The sequence below is a fragment of the Mesoplodon mirus genome (assembly GCF_964341445.2).
Source record: "Mesoplodon mirus genome assembly, chromosome: 2".
Lineage (NCBI taxonomy): Eukaryota > Metazoa > Chordata > Mammalia > Artiodactyla > Ziphiidae > Mesoplodon > Mesoplodon mirus.
The window spans coordinates 68906791-68932213 of record NC_138977.1 but is presented as its reverse complement, the minus strand read 5'-3'; the positions used below and the strand labels follow the sequence as shown (position 1 = coordinate 68932213).

The 25423-nt window shown below is 36.1% G+C and overlaps 1 protein-coding gene across 7 annotated transcripts in view; it reads right to left on the bottom strand.

Moving 5' to 3' along the window:
- Positions 1-25423, bottom strand: part of NRG3 (neuregulin 3) — a gene marked incomplete at both ends in the record, with an annotated part of 1107647 nt that overhangs the window by 150073 nt on the left and 932151 nt on the right. For 4 of the 7 annotated variants that reach the window (XM_082611217.1, XM_082611214.1, XM_082611218.1 and 1 more), the window contains one exon: positions 7972-7998. In XM_082611217.1, the coding sequence (XP_082467343.1) occupies positions 7972-7998 (27 nt within the window). The remainder of the gene's footprint in view (positions 1-7971; positions 7999-25423) is intronic. The other 3 variants (XM_082611219.1, XM_082611220.1, XM_082611216.1) reach the window with 1 other exon arrangement.

Below are 25423 nucleotides of genomic sequence, written 5' to 3'. Positions count from 1 at the left end.
ATAGATAGAAGTATACCAAAGGATTTGTGAAATCGTGCAACAGAGGTACAGAACCTAGTGTTTCCCACATGTATGTGAACTCAAACCCTATTTACATGTGTGAGTATGAACCAAGTATTAACATCTTGCAGATGTTTGAGAAACCCCTTCTTGCATTTTGTAAAAAAATAATAATAATAAATAAAAGAAACACCAAAACTTCAATTAAAGTCTTTTTTGCACTGAACTGCAATGATTGGTTTGCAAGTCTGTTCCACACACTGAATTGTGAGTTTCTTGAGAGTCTGTTGTACTTGGCTTTGTGTTGCTCTGGGCTGGCACATGACCTGATTTTCCAAAGGGGTTCCACACATTCCAATTGGCTGAACCACTGAGAGCTCACAAAGTAGACTCTGTTTATTGAGAAGCAGCAGTATCATATTCACTTTTCTGCATCTTCAGATGTTCTATCCATCATCCTTTTTTTTTTTCCCTCTCTTCTATTCCACAGATTCATCCTGGCTCCTGAAGCAATGGTCAGGGAGAATGGGATATAAAAGCCCATTTGTTTTTTTAACCTCTTTGGGATTTACTTTCCAATGACAATCTTAACTTCTTTGTTCTTTTTTTTTCACTTTTTCTTTTTTCTAGAACATTTCAGAAGATCTTTGGAACCTACTATCAACTAATGCACATTTTAGATAATTGGTATATAAATGTAATTAAGTTGATACTGGTTAAGATCTCAAATTCTTTTGAGTCCAATTTGACAATTCAAAGTCCAATCCTTTCTGTTAGATCTTAATTCAGTCTGTTAGAGTACAATCATGCTTCATAAAAAGTTCAATAATTTTACATGTGTCTAATCTATGTCTTTTTTTATTCCATTAATAAAAATGTTTCCATAGAGGCCACCAAAAGTTCCACTCATGGCTGATCTTGATCCTCCATATAGCATTTTATTGCCCCAAATCTACTTACCATTAAATTGGTATAATCCATGCTTCACCATATTACAAAAGAAGTTGATGAGAGCCTACCCAAGGCTTTGCTAGAGTCTATATATTCACTATCTACACAGAAACTCCCAATCTAGTCATTTAGCAGCTTTATGAAAATTTTCCTAATATCAATGTAGCAAAAATGTAGTGGTCCTATGTCACCTTTCAGTGAACAGTTCTGCTTTTTCCAATAGTTCACAACAAATACGTTTCTCAGTGTCTACCTACAAAACTTCATTAACCAATTCTGGAATCCATTCTATAAATGTATTTACAAAAATGTCCATTTTCTCTTTTGTAGAAACCATAATTAATATATCTGCATATTTTTCCAGTGTATCTCTTGGTTGTAGCCATTCCTCAAAGAGGATCACTGACTTTGACTTCTAAGCACTGGAGGTACCAATATGTGCAAATGACAATTGGCTAATGATATATAAAGCCAAAATATTATCTTTACAATGTTAGATTAATCATATAGATAAAGCCAAAAATATTATCCTTACACACATGGCTAGGAAGTCTTGGGAGAAAACAAATCAAATCAAGATATCTCTTATTAGAAAGAAAGGAAGGAAGGAAAGAAAGTAAGGGAGGGAGAGAAGGAGGAGAAAGGAAGGAAGGAAGGAAGAGAGGGAAAGAAAGAAAGAAAGAAAGAAAGAAAGAAAGAAAGAAAGAAAGAAAGAAAAAAGAAAGAAAGAAAGAAAAAGAAAGAAAAAGAAAGAAAGAAAGGAAGGAAAGAAGGGAGAGAGGAATGAAAAACCTTGGAGGTGCTTGTGATTAAGAGAACCTTATTATTAGCTCTTGTACTAACACACTAAAGAAAAATTCATAGTATAAGGAGAGGGAGTGGTCATATTGCTAAAGAGAAAAATAAGTGAGCAAACAAGATTGTGTAAGTGTTTCTTAAGCAGCATTTTGGGAAACCATTGAGGAGATGGTTCAACTCACTATGCCATCTGGTACATGTCTCTCATCAGAGGAGATGGATGTGTAAGGCTTTTATACCACAATGGCATTTAACAGCAGAGGCACCCAACTAATGTCACTCAACCCTCTGTAATCACCACAAAATCTTCAAATATTGATACACTACAACTTCTGTAGATTATTCTACATGAGAAACTGAAATTACCAACCAATGGGAGCCTTTTGTTACATATGACAGTTAAAATTCTGAATGTAAAGCTATAAACTGGCATCTGGTTCATTTTCATTTTTTGTAGCTTGGATAAAGTGAGTTACTACCTAAGATTCTCATGACCTCATGGTACTTGGAAAACATTACTTCTAAACTTTAGGACTAGATACAAAATTGCATTGTATTTGACAGATTGCCGGAGTACAACCTCTCGAGTAATCCTGAAGGCTTCATGTGTTAGGTGCTCAGCAGCTGGTCACCAGCAGAATTCAAGAACTCTGGAGGAAGATAGACTCTGGTTCAAATCCTGTATCTTCCACTTGCTCTTTGGATGAGATATTCCATCTAAATAGACCTCAGTTTTGCTGTTTATAAGATAGGGATATAAATAGTTTCTACTTCATGCTTTTTTTTTTTTTGAGAGTGCAATGAAATAATGTAAATTTGGTGGCACATATCAAGGACTAAATAATGTTAACTTACATTACTCTGAGACATCTGCTTTCTCATGTGGTTTAATGTAAGAAAAAACTAAACAAGTACCCTTTTGAATGAATCCCCTATACAAACACATTTATCCATAAATTAGCATTTTATTTTATAAGAAAACAATATATTCAAGTGAATAAAAACATTTCTGTTCCAAATAAGTCTAATTCAGAGATTTCAGCCTAAAGAAGGGGGATCCTCATTTTTATATTTCCACAAATTAGGGCATACACATGAATTCATTTGCCTGACATATGAGCTTGTTAGATTTAAAGGAACACACATCAATTCATTCATAATAAGCAGTGTAGCTTTAAGGAAAGTATCCCCACCTCATATCATCTAAACAGAATTAGAAACTGGTTATTTCTCAGGAGATAATCTTCAGTACTTACTAAAATATCCTAAAAGTATTCTTTTTTACATGAGGGGATGAAGAGATACTAAATATATGGTGAAGTTTGAAGTAATAACTTTCTCAATTCTGAATCTACACATATATTTTAGACGATAGACATTTCTAACCCTCTCCTTATAGGCAACTCAGTATTTCTTTTGTCTTCTTTTTTTTAACTTCAAAACATAGGATTATTTTAGAATATCTTTTTAAGATTATAGTTAAAAATCTGACTTTTCCCAAGTTTTATAAATCTTTTGATTAAAAAAATATATACCAGAGTTTACTTAGATTGCATAAATATATTATGCTATCCTAAACACAATATCAAATCACAAACGACATTTAACTGGCAGAGTTCATTTTATTTTTTCATATGAGAATGAAAGAAATTTGCATAAAAGATCTCCCACACAATCTTCAATTCTCCCTGTGGTTTGCTAATACATTTGCAAATGGCACTGCACCTGCTTTTATACAAACATCTTTGATGCCTAGAGCATCAAATGCATCAGGGCATTGTCAGAGACACAGCTGTGTAACAAATAGCTCAAATGGATATAATGAGATATGCTCCATGATTGAGCACCTGACACAGTAGTGAGATATTTCTCAGATGAGAAATCCCTCGTCATGATCAATGCACCTTCCAAACTTGGCCAGTCTGACATACCCTTTGGCCATCTGTCTTGTCTGGATGATTGGTTGCATTTCTCAGACAACTCAATGATTACTTGTGCTTAGAAAGAAGTTTGTCTGTACCATCTCCTGATCTATCCACGCTGTGAGGGAAAGTTTGAATATCTGACCTTAAAAATATCAATTTTCCCTCATGCATTTATGAATGAGTAGGTTAAGTCATGACTTCAAGAAATATTTTTTGATTATCGGTTTACTATAAACCCTTTTATTTCCAATTTTTTTACAAACACAATTTTGTGTTTTTATGCACCTTCAAATTCCTGTCCTAACTATGCCAGTTAACTGTATTTTTTTAAACTGATACTGTATTCTAGAGCAGTATTTGTTGTTGAAATTTGCATTGTTCCAATCCCAGTGGCATCATTAAAAAAAAAATTCATGAATATAATTAAGGAAAAATCTTTTTGAATGCTGACAGTTTTATGGACATTAGGCTTGGAATGGTTTATTCAATAGGATAATTATTTTACTGAAGTTGATGTCCTCTCTTCAGTCCTAAAGTAGTGACACGAGGGAGCTCAGAGACACTGACTGAAATAGCAAGGCTCCTACTAATGTGGAAGCAATGTGGGGCTAGTCTAAATTTGGACTGGAGCAACACTTGGTACAGCTTATCCACTTTGGCTGGTATCCAGCTTAAATTTCTCCCCTCCTGGGGAGATGTTTCTGAATTTCCCAAGCCCATTTAGTGGCTTTTGTTTTTAATTTTTTTTCATTGTATTTTACCTATGTCATTTTATTTATTTATTTATTTTTTTTATTTTTTTTGTGGTATGTGGGCCTCTCACTGTTGTGGCCTCTCCCATTGCGGAGCACAGACTCCGGATGTGCAGGCTCAATGGCCATGGCTCACGGGCCCAGCCTCTCTGCAGCATGTGGGATCTTCCCGGACCGGGGCACGAACCCGTGTCCCCTGCATCGGCAGGGGACTCTCAACCACTGCGCCACCAGGGAAGCCCACCTATGCCATTTTAATAGCACTTGTTATGTCACCTCAACTATGTGTAGATTTCTCTACCTTTAATTTCAGAACCTTTATTCATCAAGGGATGTGGATTATATAGCTGCATGTTCAATATCTTATACATATGGCATATAGTAAGTGTGACAAGTATATGTTGATTAAATAATAGTAGGATTCTTGAAGTATATGATTTGGAGTTCTCTGCTATAGATAAGAATTTGTTGAACTTTCTAATGTGTTTATGTTTTGAGTCTGATCAGTAGGAGTGCACACATGACATGGCCACTGGGAATAAAAAGACTTGGGGAAAAGACACGCATGCTTCAGATCATCACCTTGTGATCAAGTCAAGGAAACATGAAATTAACATTGCCCAAAGCAAGAATGATGAAAGTTGAGAAGAAAGGTATTCTGAAATTCATTAAAACAGAACTGGCATTGAATACTTGTAGGTACACCAATAAACTGACATAATTAAATTTATAGAGAGTATGCCTACATTTCTGCTTCCCAGCTTCATTTATACCTAGAGATACCATATTATTGTGATGATATCATCTCCCATGGAACAAATTTTACCCATATGGATTCTAAAATTACAAGTTAAATCTGAAAATATTTATTCCTAAAGCAAGAAACAGAATATTATACATTCAGTTAGAGCAACCTGTGGGGGTGAACAGGGTCTAGAATTAGTGAGTCCAGTGAAAACAGTTTATTCATTAAGTCTATAAACCTATTTATCATTCCAAATACTCCTTCATCATTTCCCATTCTGTATATGCATACTAAGTACTCCCTTTGACTCTGACTTTGCCCAACACCTTCTTTCTAAGGCAAACTCTACTGCAATATGGATTCACATATTGAGAATCCATTCCCTGTAAAGCTTTATAGCTATAATTTGACTTCACCTTTTATAAGACTCATTATAACATCAGTTAGGCTTGAGATTCATATAGATGAATTACACAATAACCACTTATTTTTACCCTACTGGTAACTAAATTATTTTAAATATTTTAAAACAGACCTCTTAATACATATCTTGATTCCATAGCAAATCATTATACTATAAGGTATAAGTGTCATTGAAAACTCTCAGGGAAAGCCCAATAGGATGATGACTCATCCATTTCTTTCAACAGTGATAATTATTATTAATGTAGCGAGTTTAGTTTACTATAACTGTGGCCATACCATTTGTGGGGTTTGATGCTATCCCAGTCCCACACACCACCAGGCAGTGTTTCTTATATCTATAGTCATTCTACTACATAACTTCTGGAGCCCCTATTCTCTGAGCCAGCAATCACCACAGTCTAGTGGAGCAAATTTCTCTACTGATTAGGCTAAGTACCTGCTATCCTCAAATGACTGTTGATGCTCAACTTCCATGCTGCTAATCCCCACCATCATCAGTAAATGCGGAAAGTACAAACCACATGTCCTTCTCAACAATTTATAAGAGAACATGTCCTTCTCAACAATTTATACTCTACCACATGACCATGCCCATGGTTTTCTGCAATTTTTGGTTCATATGGCTACAACCTCCTCTTCATGCCAACGGCTTGTTTGAGGACTCCCATGGTGACTACTCATTAATTCCATTCAGATTAGCCAATCCCCATTCATCTCATTACACATCTACTTTACATTCCATAATGCCTCATTTCAATATTACCTTGAATTTCATTGCCCTTATGAGTTTTCATCACATCTATCTACCAAAACCCCAAATCTGCTGGAATTGAGCTGTCTGCTTTTTCTATGATCCAATACCTAGATAACAGAGCACTAATGAGTAATATCACACAACAGGAAGATCAATTTTAATATAAGTGTGTCATCACTAATCTCTAATTAACCCTCAAAACTTCCAGAAATATAACTATCAACTTAACATCTTCTCTCAGATATATCAAAGGCACCCAGAACTCAAAATTTCCAAACCTAATCTAGTAAAACATCTCCCATAAATCTGTTCTTCTTCGAGTCTTTTTCAGAAAATGGGCCCATGTTTTATCTAAATATGCAAACTATTAAACCCTGCAGTCATCCTTGAAAATCTTCCTTTTCTAACCTTCAACATCAATTCCTCTCAAATACTGGTTGCTATCACGTCCCCAATATCTGTCAGTTTTTCCTCTCACATCTTCCATTATCATATGAGTCCAAGCTAATATCATCTTGCCTCAAATAGGTCTTAAGAAACTTTAAATTTTATATTTATCAGTTTTATTACCTAATTATCATCTGAAAGATTCCTAGACTGTAAGCTCCATCAAACCAGCTTTTATGGTTCATTTTTGCTCACTATTTTATCTGTAGCATGTTGCATTTTTTTATTTGCTTAGAGTGAGCAACTGATAAATATTTGCTGAATTAATGGATAAATGAAAACAAGCAAATTTGTAAGTATTATCACAGAGAACATATGCAGGTATAAAGCAAGTATTCACATCTATATCATATAAGAGGAAAACCTGAAGTTCAACAAAAGCTGAGCAAGGAGAACCTATGAATTTGGATTCAAATTTGGGTACTCAGTTTCACTAACTTTAACTCCTGAGTATCTTTCTATTTTAGTACCATGCCTATCAATCTTATGGAATACTTTTTCTTTTCATTTACTTATAATATAGACTCAGAAAAGTATGTCCAATTCTTAATGTAATTATCTATGAGTATAGAAAATAATTACTGTGGAAGGTATTCTAATCCTTTTAAAAACACACCATTCACTACAAGTACTTCAAAATAAATATTTTCACTTTGTAAATGAAAACATTTATAGAGCCCATACTCCAAAATTAAGATTGACCAAAATATATCCAAAGTAGTCATCATGCAAAAGGAAAAAAAATAGAGCAGAAAAAAACAAAAACTGATATTTCTAAACCATCACCATTACTTTCTACCATTTATTGAATGTTTGCCATCTTTCAGACATTGTGCTAAGCAATTTATATGTGCAATAAAATAGGAACTATCATCATCCCTCTTTACAGATAAGAAAATTGAGAATTAGAGCAAACAATCAAATCCAGGAGCCAAATTCAACTTCTGTAAGGTTCCAAAGCTGCACTTAACATTAAATTGCCTTCCCAATAAGTAGTTAAGTATTTCATTTTGGGCCATTACTTAGTGAAAAACCGACAAAAACATTTTTTACTATTAATAGTACCTGACAGTGAGACATTTCAATTATAATCAGATGGGGAAGGAGAACACTATATACATTATCAAACTTAGTTTTTTCCAGATATTTAAGGAGAAAATTGTTTAGTCTTACCCATGAATTCAATCCCCAAGTGGTCTGCTACACCGAAGTCAGCATATAAGAAAGGAAAACAGAAAAAGAAAAAAAGGTTAGAAAAAATTCCACACAGAAATCAGTGCTTATAAGATTGGCCTTTCAAGGTGAGGACTGTGTCTCAATTGTAACAGCAGTTTACTTGTGAAAGATAATTTAGTTTGCCCACAATTAGGGGTGCTTTGAACACTGATTGGTATTTCCCAGTAGCCTGGAATTTAGATGGGATAATATTGCCAAATATGCTAAGTATAAATTTAGCCAATAAAAAAGGAAAGAAAGAAAAAAAAAGGAAGGGAGGGAGGGAGAAAGAAAAAAAAACTTCATATGAAGCATATCTGGAACTAAAGTTATTTTCAGAACTCATGATATTTTATGTAGAGTAACTACTTGTTTAACATTAAACTTATTTGAACCTTTATGTTAATAATATGTAGTTAAAGGACTTCTGCATGACAGGCCTTCACCAGGTACTCTTCACTTTCACAAAAAAGAAATGATGTTGGATCTTTTCCCCTTTATTTGTTAGATGAAGAAACTGTGCTTCATTGAGACTAAAAATCTTCCATGAGGAAGACTCAGGGCATAAATCCAGTCTATCTGACCCTTTGGTCCTATGACCGTTAAACTTGATAGCACTTCCTATCAAAAACAAATGGTAGATGTGTCCATGTCTGTTCTATGTTCCTATGGACAGCACACCATTTTGACCACCTAAAGTCTGTGATCAACAGAGGGATAAACTGGGTCCAGCTATATCCAGCCATTCAACTTTGGAGATTTGCTTATTTAAATGGTGCTTTCTTTTAATCATTCAGTTATTCACTTATTCACTTTTAAAATTCATTGCATTATTTAATGATGATTTCTGTTGTAGTAATGTTTCTTAAATGAGAATAAATGAAAAAAAAAACAGTATTCCTAAGATCATGTTTATTTCCAAGACTAATTTCTGGGCTCCCTTTTATGACTTCTCTATTTAGGAAAGATTTTCTTTTTAAAAAATATGCATTTAGTTATCTTGAATATTTCAATGCCTTTCTTATTTGTAAATAACTCATCTTTAAATTCTATTGTGGTAAAATATATATAACATAAACCTTGGCATTTTGACAAATTTTAAGTGTACAATTCAGTGGTATTAATTACATTCAAAATGTTGTGTAACCATGACCAATATATTTTCAAAACTTTTCTATCACTCTGAAGAGAAACTCTACCCACTAAGAAATAATTTCCCATTTTCCCCTCCCTGCTCTGTTCCTGGCAACCTCTAAACTACTTTACGTATCTATGAATCTGCCTGTAAATAGTTCATTTTTTAAGTGATTAGGAATTATTTTAATTGAGAAATATCTCATATAAAGAACTATGGTAATGATGTTTTTTAAAAGTAGATGCATTTCTTTCTTTCCATGGCATTTTTTACCTACTTAATATATACTATGATAGCTATCTAGCACAATTTCATAAAAAGACAAGATTTTTGTTCGCAAGTAATTCAGAAATCAGTGGGAGCCCACAGAGAGAAAGCTTTGAAAATTCTTTGTGATAGTGCTATAATGGAAAATGAGAAAATGTGCATTGGATAGAATGGCCAAGAATCCATAAAAGCTTGCTCCTGGGAGGAGAAGAATGTGCTTTTTGAATGGAGATTGTAGAAAAGTTGGCTAGACCATGTCTGGGTTCTTGTGTGAAAAAAATCTTCATGATTGTGTGCACTTAGGACACTAGAGAGAGACTAGAGTTGTGGTATTTTAAAGCAGGGATTTGGGTGAGATTACCTATCATGAGACTAAAAGAAAAAAAAATGATTGGGAATAAAAAAACCTTCTGCCTACAGCCAGAACAGCCATTAGCCCTAGCCTGGTTGAACAAGAACTTTCTAGTAGAATATATAAGATAGATAACCAGCAAGGACCTACTGTATACCACAGGGAACTCTACTCAATATTCTGTGATAACTTATATGAGAAAAGAATCTGAAAAAGAATGAATATATGTATATGTATAACCAAATCACTTTGCTGTACACCTGAAACACAACATTGTAAATCAACTATATTCCGATAAAATTAAAAAATAAAATAAAATAAAATTGATGTGGTACAATGGAATATTATTCAGCCTTAAAAAAGAATAATGCCATCTGCAGCAACATGGATGGACCTAGAAATTATCATACTAAGTGAAATAAGTCAGAAAGAGAAAGACAAATACCATATGATATCACTTATATGTGGAATCTGAAATATGACACAAATGAACTTATTTATGAAACAAAAAGAGACTCACACATAAAAAACAAATTTATGGTTACCAAAGGGGAAAGGGACCAAAGGGATACAGTAGGAGTCTGGGATTAGCAGGTACAAACTACTACACATAAAACAGATAAACAACAAGCTCCTACTATATAGTGCAGGGAACTATATTCAATGTCCTCTAATAAACCATAATGGAAAAGAATATGAAAAAGAATATGTATATATATATATATTATTTATATATATATTATATATATATATATATAATATATATATATATAATATATATATATATATATATATAACTGAGTCACTGCTGTATACCAGAAACTAATACAACACTGTTAAATCAACTATACTTCAATGTAAAAAAAACAACTTTCTAGTAGAACTGAGATGGCTCAGAAATGGCTGGCTGTAGTCTGTTTTGCTGGCAAGTATAACCAATGGTCACTCTTCATTCTTCCCACATTCTTGGTGGGTCCATCTCTATATGAGACAGCGGATATGGGCAATCAGGCTTTGTAAGTCTGGAAATTCCATGAAGAAATGAGTGGCAAGTTTGATAAATTTGAGGATGATCTAAACACTTTAAACCAGAATGAATTCATAACCAGTAAAAAGAACAGAAATCAGAATTTTAAAATTATTCAAACACTAAACGGTATAAGTAGATGTCTTAAGAGAAAGGAAATCTGTGTACTCTTAACATAGCAGAAAAGTTACATCTAATTATTAGAGTAGTAGTTCTCAGAAATACTGTCAAGCAACATGGCATTATATTCTTAGATTTTATAGAGAAATTATTTACTTTTTATAATAACATTCATGAAGACTGACACTACTGAAACATACAAATAAAAAGTTAGATCTTATTTAAAATTTCCCTCTTTCTCTCTCTCTCTCACCACACACACACACACACATTTCCATTCTTTTATTAAAATGCTAAACACTGATCATTATTGAAGGTTTAAAGATACTGACAGGATTTGTTAACAGACAAAAGGATTGATGAAAATCCATGAAATTGCATGACAGAAAAGCAATTAATTTTGTCAACTGAGTCACACAGAACAGAAACCACAATACTTCTCATAACCCTTCACTGGCTAATTCTTAAAGCAAACAGCGTTCCTGGGGATATTCAGGTCTGCACGAAAGAGGAAGTGATAAGAGGAATGTGATAAGAATGAATCAATTAATTACTCATTTATTCATTCACTCAACAAACCATGTGCCAAGAACTGTGCAGATACTGGGATGAAGGAGGAGGCAAATAACTTCAAGAAAAACAGTTTGATCTTCCCTATGGCATGTATTAGAATGTATAATTTCCATTTCTTTTATAGTCTGATGAACTTTTCTATGTAAAACTTGCAGTTCTTTGGGAATATTGCACCCTTTGATTATATAGTAGTGGCCAAGATATACTGAGCACTTACTACATGCCAGGAACTGCTTCAAGTATTAACTCACAGAAACTTATAAGATTGTCATGATCCTCATTTTACAGATGAGGAATAGAGGCACACAGAGGTCAACATATTTTCCCAAAACTACACTGTTGATAAGTAGTAGAAACACAACTGAGCCTAAGCTTCTCGACTTTCAGGCACCAGTCATTCTCAGGGTTTACTTATGCCCTCCCTATGAAGAAAAAGCTTTTTTTAATTTTTACAAAATCATCAGGTAATAAGACGTTCAGGGAGGAGTTATTTAATCCACTTAAGAGAACAAATTGTTTTCAAGTATCCTCAGGCACTGTAGAAGCACTATTTATTTATTTGCTCACTGCTAGTTTATTGATGAAGTGCCCAATATAAGCTAGGTAGAGGGGGATTCCCTCTCTCCAAGGAACCAAACTGGTAAATCATTAACATCTTTTCATTGGTTCCTAGGGAGATCTCTTCATAACGAGCCTTGCCTAATTGAAGTGACTTGTTTGTACATATAGCAAGGGATATATGGAGTTGTGTCTGAATATGTGCCAGATGTTGAACCAAATAATCTTCAAATTGGCAATACACTTAACAAATGCCAGCAGCTCTGCTTGAAATGTGCTTAAGATTTGAGGGCTACGGAAGTGACCAGGGAGACAAACTTAACATGCTATAAAGTCAAAAATTCCGGGAAATTCAAGGCCCATATGTTTCCAACATGTCCATAATTTTTTTTTTGGCCATGCGGCATGTGGGATCTTAGTTCCCCAACCAGGGATCGAACCCATGCCCCCTGCATTGGAAAAGTGGAATCTTAACCACTGGACTGCCAGGGAAGTCCCTCAAAGCTTCTTATTTATATGTTGACAGACAGACAATCAGGGGCTACAAATAGTTCCCTCAATCTGGGCAGAATGAGGAAAAGCAACCAAAAGCAATCCTTGACTTGATTCCAATCTCAGGGAGAGATGAGACAAGTTGTCCAGCCTGTGATGAGGAACCCCTGTAATGCAGCACCGGGACGATGCAACATGAATGTGAGTTTCAGTGTCACTCTTATATTAAAAGTAACTGAACAGGTAGTTCTATCATAGAGTAGTTCCAAATGGGATGCTTTAGGCTCTTATTCCAGGGGATGTGGAAAAACATGTTATATGAAAATATTGTTCTGTGTTTTAAAAAGTTAGAATAGTCGCTTAAAGTTCAACAGGCCTCTCCATTGCAAGAATTCCTAAAGGTCTTCATATGTGTGCCAAGACTCCCCCGGTGGAGTATTTCCCAGCTTGATGTAAGCAACCACCTTGTTATGAAGCCCTCTGTGGTAGTGATCTATCATAGTACCCGTGCTGGGAAATATGTCCCATATAAGTGTGGAGGAAACTAGCTGCTCAACTATAAAATATGTCATTTTATAAATGGTTTCTCTTAATCACTGAACTGAAATCTGTCACTCTGTAGATTCTACCCTCAGATCCATGTCAAATGACTTTTCAGTGGTGACACTTTAGGATGAGGTAGTCCATCACAACTAAGACTAAATTGGATTTATGAAGATGGTAAGCTGGGTCTTGAACATTTGCTGACTCCTGACACCTGTGCTTATAATTCTCTAGTAGTTTCTAGAATCGTTGTAAAGAGATGTAACTGTGTCATGCTTCACCAGTGGGTCATTGTATTTTGCTTGCTCCTGGAGAAGATCATGGACAAGGTGATGAGATGTCACACGTCAAGCCACTGTCATGTATGTCCCAGTTTATTATAACAAGACAGGTAAACTAGGAAAGGCTGGGATAGACTCTAAGGTTTCGGATTAGGAGGGTAAGGGCTGAGGGTGGACCTGGCTGTGACTGCTGAGGGAAGCTACAGTCTAGAAGCAATCCATGGGATCCACAGAATATATACCTTTCAAAAAGATTAACGTGTCATAGGATGGGGGAATAGGGCTCACCACAGGCTCCCAGAGCATATAACTGTTCACCAGAGGGAAGTTACACTTGGCAGTCACTAAGACAACGTGACAACTGGGAGCTGAGAATAACCAGACGTGAATCTCTCAGGCCTTGGGTCGGTCCCGCAACAGGGAGGGAAGGAGAGCTGGCAAGAGCGTGAGCTCACTCCTGCAGGGTGAGGAAGGAAAGGCCCTTTCCAGGCACTGCATTCCATTCTATCATGTTGTCCTTAAAGGAGAGGGCTATTATCAGATTATCCTTTTTCCAGCTACTTAGTGCAAGAGTTTGGATATGAATGCAGGTTAGATTCTAACCTCCATCCTCCCTCCATTAAATCATGCTACCTTGTTAAACAGGTAATTTTATTTTTATCAGCACACCTATATATTTTATCTTAAAATTTCTACATTAATTTTTTTTTAAATTTATTTTTGGCTGTGTTGTGTCTTCATTGTTGCACATGAGTTTTCTCTAGTTGCAGCGAGCGGGGGCTACTCTTCCTTGTGGTGCATGGGCTTCTCATTGCAGTGACTTCTCTTGTTGTGGACCATGGGCTCTAGGCACGTGGGCTTCAGTAGTTGTGGCACACAGGCTCAGTAGTTGTGGCTCGTGGGCCCTAGAGCACAGGCTCAGTAGTTGTGGCGCACGGGCTTAGTTGCTCCACGGCATGTGGGATCTTCCCAGACCAGGGCTCGAACCTGTGTCCCCTGCGTTGGCAGGCAGATTCTTAACCACTGTGTCACCAGGGAAGTCCAAAATTTTTATATGTTTATGAATAAAATTTGGACAGTAAAACATCATATTAATGAAAAGAAAATGATATGTTTCTTATTATATTTTTAAACTAATTCCTGTTAAATTTTTATTCTAGTTCTTTCTGGTCTTCTCTCTGTACATGTAAAATAAGTTTAAAGTCAATTTTGCACAAAATCACCTTGCCTCATGGGCTTAAGTCAGAGGACTCTCTGTGGCTACTTCAGCTCTATAATCCCAATCCCACTCTTCTATAATATCAGAACTGACAGCTTTTTCTACTGTTGAGGGTAAGTCCTGACATTAATACTGTGACCAGCCTCACACCAGACAGGCCATCAATCATGGAGAAGTAAAACCATTTTTCCAGAAGAGCACGTAGCCCCATTCTCCCTTCCACGGGCCTTGTAATGAAACATGACCTCTTAGTTTTTCTTCTCAAAAGTTCTGTTACGGATTCCTCTTGAACAGAGACACTTCTATTTCACATTCCCCTCTCATCCTCTAAATTAAAATATTTGTTTGTATCAAAGGAGGAGAAGCAAGCAGCCATGGAGACTGCCACATGTTCATGCAGCGCAAACTCAAGATGGGTATTCCGCTCCATGAAATCAAATAACAAATCAGAGTTACAACTGAGGTTTATGAGTGACTCTTTGTTTAGGCTGCTCCTCAAGGATGAATCTTGCCTAAATGGCTTGTAGAATTTTACAGTGAAAACATCTTAGAACATTAGACTTAAAATGATTTCATGTTCACAATTATTGATTAAAGAATTAAATAAGAATTATCATTAGATAGAAGAATTCTTCATTCAAAAAATACTGCTATTTTGGTTACATAATTGAAGATAGCAAATTTGTATAGGTGAATGCACTAGGGGTTTTTGTTCCTGAAATTCCCCAGCTCTTGTCATATTTTATCAACTTTCTCAACTTCTCATATTTTCTCACTGGGAACTTCCACACACATTATTTTATATAACTTTAAAAATTAGCCTGTAAAGTAGTGCTACTGACCCCCATTTAATAGCTGAAGAAAATAAGCTTTGTGAAAAACTAAAGGCCGTATTTATAGATGCCTATATTCTGAGGGTGGAAAACTATCTCAAATTCCAGGAGTGAAGGGTCATTATTTCTCTTGCTCACTGATTTATTACTCCAGCCTATCAAAATCTGACATTTTATTGATGCTTAATAAATATTTATTGAATGAATGAAATGCCATCTGAGTCAAGCCCTTTGCCCACTGCATGTGATATTTTGAATTCCTTCAGAGCACATCCAGGCTGTTTTCCATCACCTCAGTTTTTGAGGATTCCAATGAACATTACACCTCTGGGTGCAACTCTTTTGATACTGAAAAACCAATATCCATAAATGTTTCTAAAACACTTCCCATATCAAAGTACTACATTTAATTACTACTTACATGAGTCTACAATTCTGGAGTCCAAAAATCACCAGATTATTATCCGAAAGTGTCCAACACATGTATACCATTGTCACATAATTTTTGTATGTAATTTAGGATTCATGTGAACAAGTGGTCAATTATCAGGAAAAAGTATTCAATTTTCCATGGTAATTAAAATATTATTATATATGCTATTTAAGGGGTTACTTCTTAATAATGTCAAACCATTCAAGCAATCTTTGAAATATTTGTTTTGTACACTTTTACAGATTGTAACTTTTCAACTTCAATCCATTTTATTATCAATGAAGACATACAGAAGAGATTAAGGTTAGTAGATGTAAGGATTATAATAAAATAGGGGAATATCTACTCAAAAAAGAAGTAAAAAAAAAGGAAAGAAAGAAGTATATGGCAATCAGCATTATTTGTGTTTGCAGCTGACATGCTAATTAATTAAAGCTTTTGTTAACAAATTGTTTTAGTACTATGCTTTTAATCATATTCCTAAATTCAAAATTGCAATAGCTTCATGATGAATACTAATTCAGAAAATGATGGACACATTTTAAGAAACATTGCTCTGAAATGAACTCTCCTAAGCAAAGAGCAAAGAAACCTAACTCCCACCTCCCAACAGATGACAGCTTTGGTAGCATGGAGATCCCAACAAAGGTATCTTCTGCTTCCCATCTGCCAAAAATAGAGGGACCAAAGAGAAAGATTAGCCAAGAGGTAGAAGATTCTTGGTCCTGGACCAACTGCCCAAGGTATTTATCTGGAACACCCAAATGCAGGGAAGTAATGGAGCTGGCAAAAATCCTCATTCATGATGAAGTAAAGAAAAGAGCAAGTCCACGCCAAGGAAATAGCAAAGATAATTCAAACTAGGAGGCAAGTTAAGGTCATAATCAGGAAGAGGTGCTTTTATGTTAGGACTCAGGAAAACTGATAGCAGCCGAGAAAGTGCAACTTATGATAGGCTGGGCTAACTATGTCAGGGCTAAGACCCAAAACAAGCCTGTGTGTTGGAAGCTTATTCTTAAGTGATGCCAGATGCCATCAAGAAATGATGTGGGACAAGACAACACAAGACAGACCTGGCACTTTTGTACTTTCATTTTGGTAACCACTCTTTAGGTTGGGCTCATATTTTGTGGCAGGCAATTGTGGCCTCTGAATGGTAGGCTTGTCCACTGTCATTGCCACTGGCTTTGCTCTATTTTATTTTACATAAAGGTATTTATTTGTATGGACAAATATATTGCATGACAAATAGTTCTTCAAATGCACAAGGTAGCTGGTTATTTAAAGTTTTTCTGTAGGAAATCACTTAAAATATGAGAAAGAAGTCAACCATTTTTCCTAACTCTCTAAACATTCTGTTCTACCAGCACTTCCCCCAAATAGGCCCATACCCACACATCTCATGTTTTTATTCCAGCCATTACACTAGCCTTGAATATCTTTCCTGATGGACTCTCAAGTCTTCCTCCTACAAACTCAGTCTGTCTTTCAAGGACCACTTCCTCCTGAAGTCATCTCTGAAAGCCTGAAATAACATTACCTGCTCTGTTTTTCTATGAATGATAATGGGATCTGTATTTAGGAGTAGGATTATTGTGCACTGAAATATAACTAGTAGAGATATACCTATACCATAGCTAATTAGGAAAACTAGGATCTTTTGCCTGACCCTTCTTCACTTCCCCGTCTGCCTTTCAAATAGCAGATGAAAAGTAAATGTTTATTGAATCTTTTTCATAACCCCACCAATTTTCTTTCTCAATGAGGTATACCATTGTGAGATTTTTTTAAAAAGTAAATCATGCTTATAAACTCTAATGCTTTCTCTCAGCCTAGATTTTCTACCTTAGTCTTCCAGATTATCTGGACACTTTCAATAGGCTTCCATTAAAACACAAACACACACACACACAAACTATATTTCGAGTTACATAGTTTATTCCTCACTGAATTATGAATCACCTATAGGGAACAAAAAAAAAAAAAGAAAGAGGAAAGTCTTTTCTTTTTCTCTTCTATCACCTCAATGAACTGAGATGTTCAGGCAAGTGACTACTTATATAAGAAGTTCTTATTTTAATGTTCTTTGGGAGAAGAGGGAAGCACTGGTAGCCACTAAGGTTTCAGAGAAAAGCCTCAATGAGGCTTTTATCCACAGCCATCCATGGCAGCCATGTTCACTCCTGTGCTCATCCCCTGTCTCTGTTCCATACACAAACTCAGCTCCATTTGTGGAATGAAAGAAAGTGCTTCAATACAACATGCTTTTTAGAGCTCTTGATCTTTGGAAGAACTGCTTTATCTTGCTCTTTTCAGACTCAGCTCAAACAATTCCCCAAGAGGTGCCCTTTCTAATAACACTTTGCTCCTTCAATTCTGTCTTGCGGTCATTTGTCTGGCAGTCTCGCCTGCTTCCAGATGATGTGCCCTATCTAGCAGGTAGTAAATGCTCAAAGCATTTTTGTTGACTGAATCCACAAATAGATGGATAGAGTATCTGAATAAATCAATCGATTTATTTGTTTGAATGTACATACTCATGGTGCCTAATATTTGGTATTGTGCTCTCAAAAGGATACATAAAATCAGGCAACTGGGAAGAAAACTTGGCAACCCTATGGTTTCTATTACTAATTTTGTTTCTTTGCTTCCTTCTGACAAGTTAACACATTCCAATATTGGAGAACATCTTAATTTAACATTTAATGCTGTAATTTTTTTGTAAAAAGCACTGGTATGGGAATAGTTTCATAGCTTATGATCCTTATGCTGGATATTTCTATTACCAAGTTTAAAAGTCACAACAATTTAGACTTATAAACCCCTGGACACCTGGGAATACTCGATAATGAGCACAACAGACAACACACTTGGGCTCACTAGTGGATTAATTTATTACTTTTTTTATACTCTTTTTTTTAATTTATTACTTTTGCAGACTTAAAATGTAGCAATTTTTCCCCCTAAATGCATAACCAGCTGAGGGTATTATTTGGTTCATTTAAACGCAAAGAACAATTCTTCTTTTGCTACATGCTTCCTAAATCTACTAAGTAGTTAATAACATAGGACTAATGTAAGCTTCTTTTATTTAACAGAAATAAAGAAATGGAAATTAAACTGGTAGAGCCGTCTCCCAATAATGGCTTACCCCAGAGTAGCTGAATTATTCTTTGTAGTGTAGAAAAAACAGGGAAAGCATCTTTATTAAAGTAATGGAAGAAACCATTATCTAATTTTGCCTATAATTAGCTGGGAACCCAGTGGAATCCAGGTACTTTGAAGTTCTCACCCTCATCCTCCCACTACCCTCTTCTATAGTCTTGATAACTCTCTCTGTGTGTTTTCTAGATATGTGGACAAAAATAATCACTCTGCTGGGCATCCTGTTAGTGAGATAACCTTTTCAAAATGCTGTGTGGATGTCAAAAGCTGAGTATGGATGAATTTATAAAGTTCTAATTTTACATCACTTAGACATTAGCAAAGCAAATGAATAGAGTCTACAATGTTATTCTTCAAAGCTACCATCTACAAATGATAGACTTGTGAGTCTATACGACATCCTGCTGACTCATCCTCACAGCATCCTTTCTTCAGATAATATTTTACAGATGAGGAAACTGAGATTCAGAAAGGTGTACTAATTTGCTCAAGATGGACTAATTTGCTTCCCAAGACAGGAAGCACGTAATTTCATTAAATCATGCCACTGTCCCCACAGAAAACTTTCCACCTTGCCTAGCATGCCATGTAAGTCAAACATTAATGATCCAGCCCCATCCTGTTTCTACAGCCCCACCTCCACATTCCTTCTCCAATTCCAAAGCCTCACATTGCTCACGTGCAGTCTGGTGAACTTCATTCATAACGACTCATTTTTAAACACAACTAGCTCTGGAATGCATATCTTTTCCCACATACTGTCTCCAATAGAAATAGTCTTTCATGGAATCTTTTATATTTATGTACTCTAGGTTCATCACACTCTATTGTAGTTCTTTGTTTTCTTGCTCATCTTCCCCCAAATGACTATAAGCAACTTAATTTAAAAAAGCCATGCTTAGTATGTCTTTATATTATAGATCCCAGGACAGTTCCTGGCACAGAGAGAGTATTTGAGTAAATAAAGAAAAATTAAATAGCTGCATGGATTTTTGAAGTTTTACTCAATGTGACCTCTGTTACAGGTAGTTCCTTCTATCCTGTATTCTTTTGTCCGTTGCTTTGGGGGAGGGAGGTCTTAGCAATTAAAAAAAAAAGTGTGTGAGTTGCCAAATCCTTGGCTCAGAAGGAATTGAAATATAAAATACTAGATTTGATGGCATAGACAAAGAACAAGGCTCCCCTGCAAATTAATACATTAAAGAATTTCTAGGTGAAGGGAAGAAATGGAGGAAAGCCAAAAGGCCTGGGAGGTGACCTTCAGAAAAAAATATGCACACTGCTGCTGCCAAATCATGCACTTCTCACCATCCCACTGCTCCAACTAGAGGAAGTGAAACAACTTCCCAAACAGGGCTGCCTTGAACTTGCTAACTACAGTCCCTGGAGGCAGCAAGACCAGAGTACCCCATGTCCACTGCTCTCCCAACTTCAGCTTTACACTGAACGATGGGATGCTAGAGGATCCAGAGAGATGACCCTCAGATCCACCAGAGTGGGTAGCAGCTAGGCACGTCAATTTATTCCCCACGAACCTGACAGGCACAATCACCGAGAGCCTGACATACATGAGCTAGGAGGTTGGGAAGACTACAGTCTGCAGCAATGGCCTCTGTGGACTAAACACATGACAGTAGTGAGGACATCTCAGCAGATTCCAGCATGGATAGACAAGGGCACAGAGGATTTGCCCATCTACCACCTCTTGCAGCTGCACCAGTGCCTGGGCACTGGGTAAACCACACCTCTTTACAGAACTGTGACGCTATCCTCAGGGAACAGGAATCAAGGATGAACTGTGATTACACTTTTCTCTAACCCAATGAAATGGAACTTGAGATAGAAAATAAGGAAATTTAAATAACAAAGATAATAATATAGCTTAAATCTTCGAGGGCTTATTCTAAGCAGCTGTTTATCTATACACTTTACATGTCTTAATTAATTTAAAACCTATAGCAATTTTATGAAGTAGGTGCTATTTTTATTCCCATGTTAGAGATAAAACTGAGGCACATAGAGGTTAAGGAGATCCTTCAACTTGTGACTAACAATGCTGGGGTTCAAACCCAGGTTTCAAGTACTTACTCTTTGAACCCACGACACAAATGGCTTTGTATACACATCTACTCCACATTTTTTAGACTGAGATTTGTTACTGCTACAAAATCAAGAAGGCTGATTAGCTTATTATACTGCAATATTAGATACAATTACACTGAACTCAATATAGTCATGCTATCCATACATTTTATTTTATTTAAAAAAAATTGTTTTAAATGGGCATTTCTTGCTGTTGCAAAAATTGGAATATACAATAAGGTAATTTGCATGGTTACTAAACAATATATGCAAACAGCTAGGTGCAAAGAAAGTTTCAACAAATTTTGTGAGACTTCAAACTACTTAAGTACTTACTATTGAATTATTCTTGTTATGGCATTTGCTGTTATTAAACCAAACACTTTTACTTAGTTGATGTCAAATCAGCTTGAATTTTTGTTTTAAGGATTTTCTTTTTCTTCATATTAATAGATGGATGTAAATCCTAGATAAGAGGTTCAAAGCCATAGGAGATTAAAATAATGACATTCCCCCCCCGCCTTGTTCAAATTGAGCCTTCTCTAGGGAAAATGAAAGTCATTTGCTCATTGCAGGGACTAAGTTGTGACCACAGCTCACTAGGGTCCATAAATGTCACTCAAAGATATGAGTAGGAGGAATAAATTATGTGTTGGTTGAGGACACCATTGCTCTGGATGGCTTCATGACTGTAGCAAGCCAAATTCTCCTGCACACCAACTTCATCTCTTCCTTCCAGTACTAACATTCAATTCCCTCTCCTTTACTGCTTCTCTTAAACAGAAACTTCCTATAGCATCCTCCATAGATCTAGTCTCCATTTCTCTGTCAAGCTTCCCGTTGTATTTGTGATGCTTCAGCCGACCCTTCACTTGCCTATCTCATCTTTTCCTCCACCACCTTTCTGGCACAAACCAGCTGCATCTCACACCTGGAAGTTTTTAGCACATTAGCCTTCTCCATGACTTCTTTGCTTCCAACTCTGCCCCCCTCCCTACAGTCTCTTCCCACACAGCAGCTGGAGAGATCCTTTGAAATTTTAAGTCAGATCACATTATTCCTTTGCTCAAAAGTCCCTCCCATGGCTTTCTATGTCACTTAGAATAGAAACCAAAGTTATCATCAAAATAAAACACGGACCTATACAATCTGCTCCTCCATTAAATCTCTGACTATACTGCTACCATTCTCTGTCCCTTATTCTAATTGAACCACCTGACCTCATGGCAGCTCTTCTAACCCAGAAGCACTCTTTTTCCCAGGAGCTATGGACTGGCTGCTCCCCTGCCCTTAAATGTTCTTCCTCCAGATATCAACACAACTCAATCCCTACCTCCTTTCACTTCTAATGTCCTTTTATCAGAGATCCTATTACATAAGACGGCATGTTTTATCTCCTTCCCCCAGTCTTCTTTACTCCTTAGACTTTATTACTATATGCAACATTATCTATTTCCCTCCCTGCTCCAGACTAGAATGTAAAGTTCCAGGAGGGAGGGGCTTCACTTGGGTATAGTCGCTAGGGCTGCCAAAACAAAGTACTCCAAAGTGGGGTAAACAGTGGAAATTTATGGTTTCACAGTTCTGGAGGCTGGAAGTCTGAGATCAAGGTGTCAGAGGGGTTAGTTTCTTCTGAGGGCTGTGAGGGAGAATCTGTTCCATGCCCCCCTGTTAGTCTCTGATGGCTTTCTGGCAATCTTTGGCATTCCTTAGCCAAAGATGTATTACCCCGACTCTGCCTTCATCTTTACATGATATTCTCTCTCTGTGGATGTCTATGTTCAAATCTCCCCTTTTTATAAGGACACTAGTCATATTGGATTAGGGCCACCCTGATGATCTCATTTTAACTTGATTACCCCTCTACAGACTCCATCTCCAAATGAGGTCTCGTTCTGAGGTACTGCGGGTTAGGACTTCCATGCATGAATCTTGGGGACACAATTCAACCCATAACAATACATTCACTGTTTTATTCACTGTATCCATGATATTTAGGACAATGGCTGGTATGAGGTAGGTGCTCAACAAATATTTTTGGATTGAATGAATGAAATTCATCACAGTGAAACCCAGGTCGAGTTTATCAATTAATATTTTTATTAAGTAATAATTAATAATTTATCAATTAATATTTTTTCAGCTCTGTGTGAACTTTTAACCAAATGAATTATAATTCTAATAGGCACTGCTCTTTTTACTGCTATTCTTCTTACTCTACATATATATATATATGCACATATATATTTTACATCCATACAAAAATCACATTTTAATTATTTATTTAAACCTTTAGCAAGAATTTGCTAAATGCATACACTATAACATGTTCTATGATGCCTTGTGTGGGTATTAGAAAAATTAAAAACAACAACAACAAGAACAAAACCCTCTCCCCCAGATTCTGTAAGCTGTCAAAATAGTCTCTAAATCCAGATTTACCCAGCTTGATATCTCTGTTTCTACCAATCAATACTAAGTATCAGGGATACAAAAATGTTGAAAAGGGCTTCCTTGGTGTCGCAGTGGTTGAGAATCTGCCTGCTGATGCAGGGGACACGGGTTCGAGGTTTGGTCTGGGAGGATCCCACATGCCGCAGAGCAACTAGGCCCGTGAGCCACAACTACTGAACCTGCGCGTCTGGAACCTGTGCTCCGCAACAGGAGAGGCCGCGATAGTGAGAGGCCCGCGCACCACGATGAAGAGTGGCCCCCGCTTGCCACAACTAGAGAAAGCCCTCGCACAGAAACAAAGACTCAACACAGCAAAAATAAATAAATTAATTAATAAACTCCTACCCCCAACATCTTAAAAAAAAAAAAATGTTGAAGACATGGCCTGTGCCCTAAAAATGGTTTCAGTCTAGGATGAAAAAATGCAATCTCTACCATCAAAAGGCATTGACAGGCATTGACCACGTGACAGGCTAATGATGAACAAATTTTATTTTATTTTTTTTTTGAAATTGACTTTCTAAGGAATATATTGCTTGATGGTACCTGGACGAATGTTATATTCTGGAAAAAGATATTAACATTTGATTACATGGGCTTTAATTCCTGATTTTGTCCTTTAGTAACCTCATGTGACCTCAGGCAAGTTACTTAACCTTTCTATCAATATATCTCAATGTCTTCATCTATTTAAGAAATAAAATGCATATGATTTATAAAATGCTTAAATTAGATAACATATCTAATTTTATAGGCATTTCTATTTGCCTACTTGATATCTATTCTCCACTCTATCACAATATTTTCAAAGTGTTAATGCACTCAGATTAAATACTCAGTTTTTCAGCCTTCCGTGGACTGTTTACAATGTCTCTATGACACAGTTCTGCTGTATAGCATTAGAATAGACAATTTCTAGGTTGTCTTTCAGCAAATCGATTTCTATGGGAACACTTAGTTAATCATTTATTAAAAGATTTAGCCATTTGTTAGGTGCCCTCCTCCTCCTTTCAGCCTGGAGTTGGATGTCACAGGCTTCCTGCAATTATGAGGCAGCCAGAATGAAGATGGAAGCCACATGCTAACATGGTTGATGAGAATAAGTTAAAGATCTAAAATTCCAAGAACACTTTGTAGTGCTGTACCAGCCCCAGACTCCCTGCACCTCTGTACCTCTCATCACTTCAGAAAAATAAAACCCCTAGTTTACTGAAATCATTGTTTAATTGGGTGTTCTGTTACTTGCAGCTGAACACAATTTTAATTGCTAAAAGTACAAGCACAATCTCTCATACATAGTAGGTATGCATTTGTTATGTTTTATTTGGTTGTATTTGAACCATAAACCAAAAAAACAAACTACTACAGAACTCAATGATAGTTTTAGATTCATGTTGCTTATAAATGGACATATTTTTTCTAGAAACTAAGTATAAGCTGTTATTCCATATTATATGCAATTCTTATAATTATTTATTTATTTTTTATCATCTTTATATTGTGTGTATATATGTGTATATGTATATATGTGTGTATATATACACATACACACACACATAACACCTTGGTATTATTCTTAAAATCTTTAATTCCTGATGGTTGGTCTACTTTTTCAAGTAGAGAATCTTCTACCATTGAATTCTTAGCAGTCCTTCATGAATTAACATTAAACAGCCTTCCTCTTCCAATTCTGTTTGATATTGAATAATCATCATTCAGAAATCCCTCAAAGTGAACTTTATTTGTTCCATACAGATGTATTTTAATAGACCTTTGGAAGGCAGCACCATGATCTGCTGCTATAATTCCCCAAATTTCAGAATGCTGATATTGAATATCTTCTTAGCATTGTGGGCTGGATTACCTTCTCTTTCAG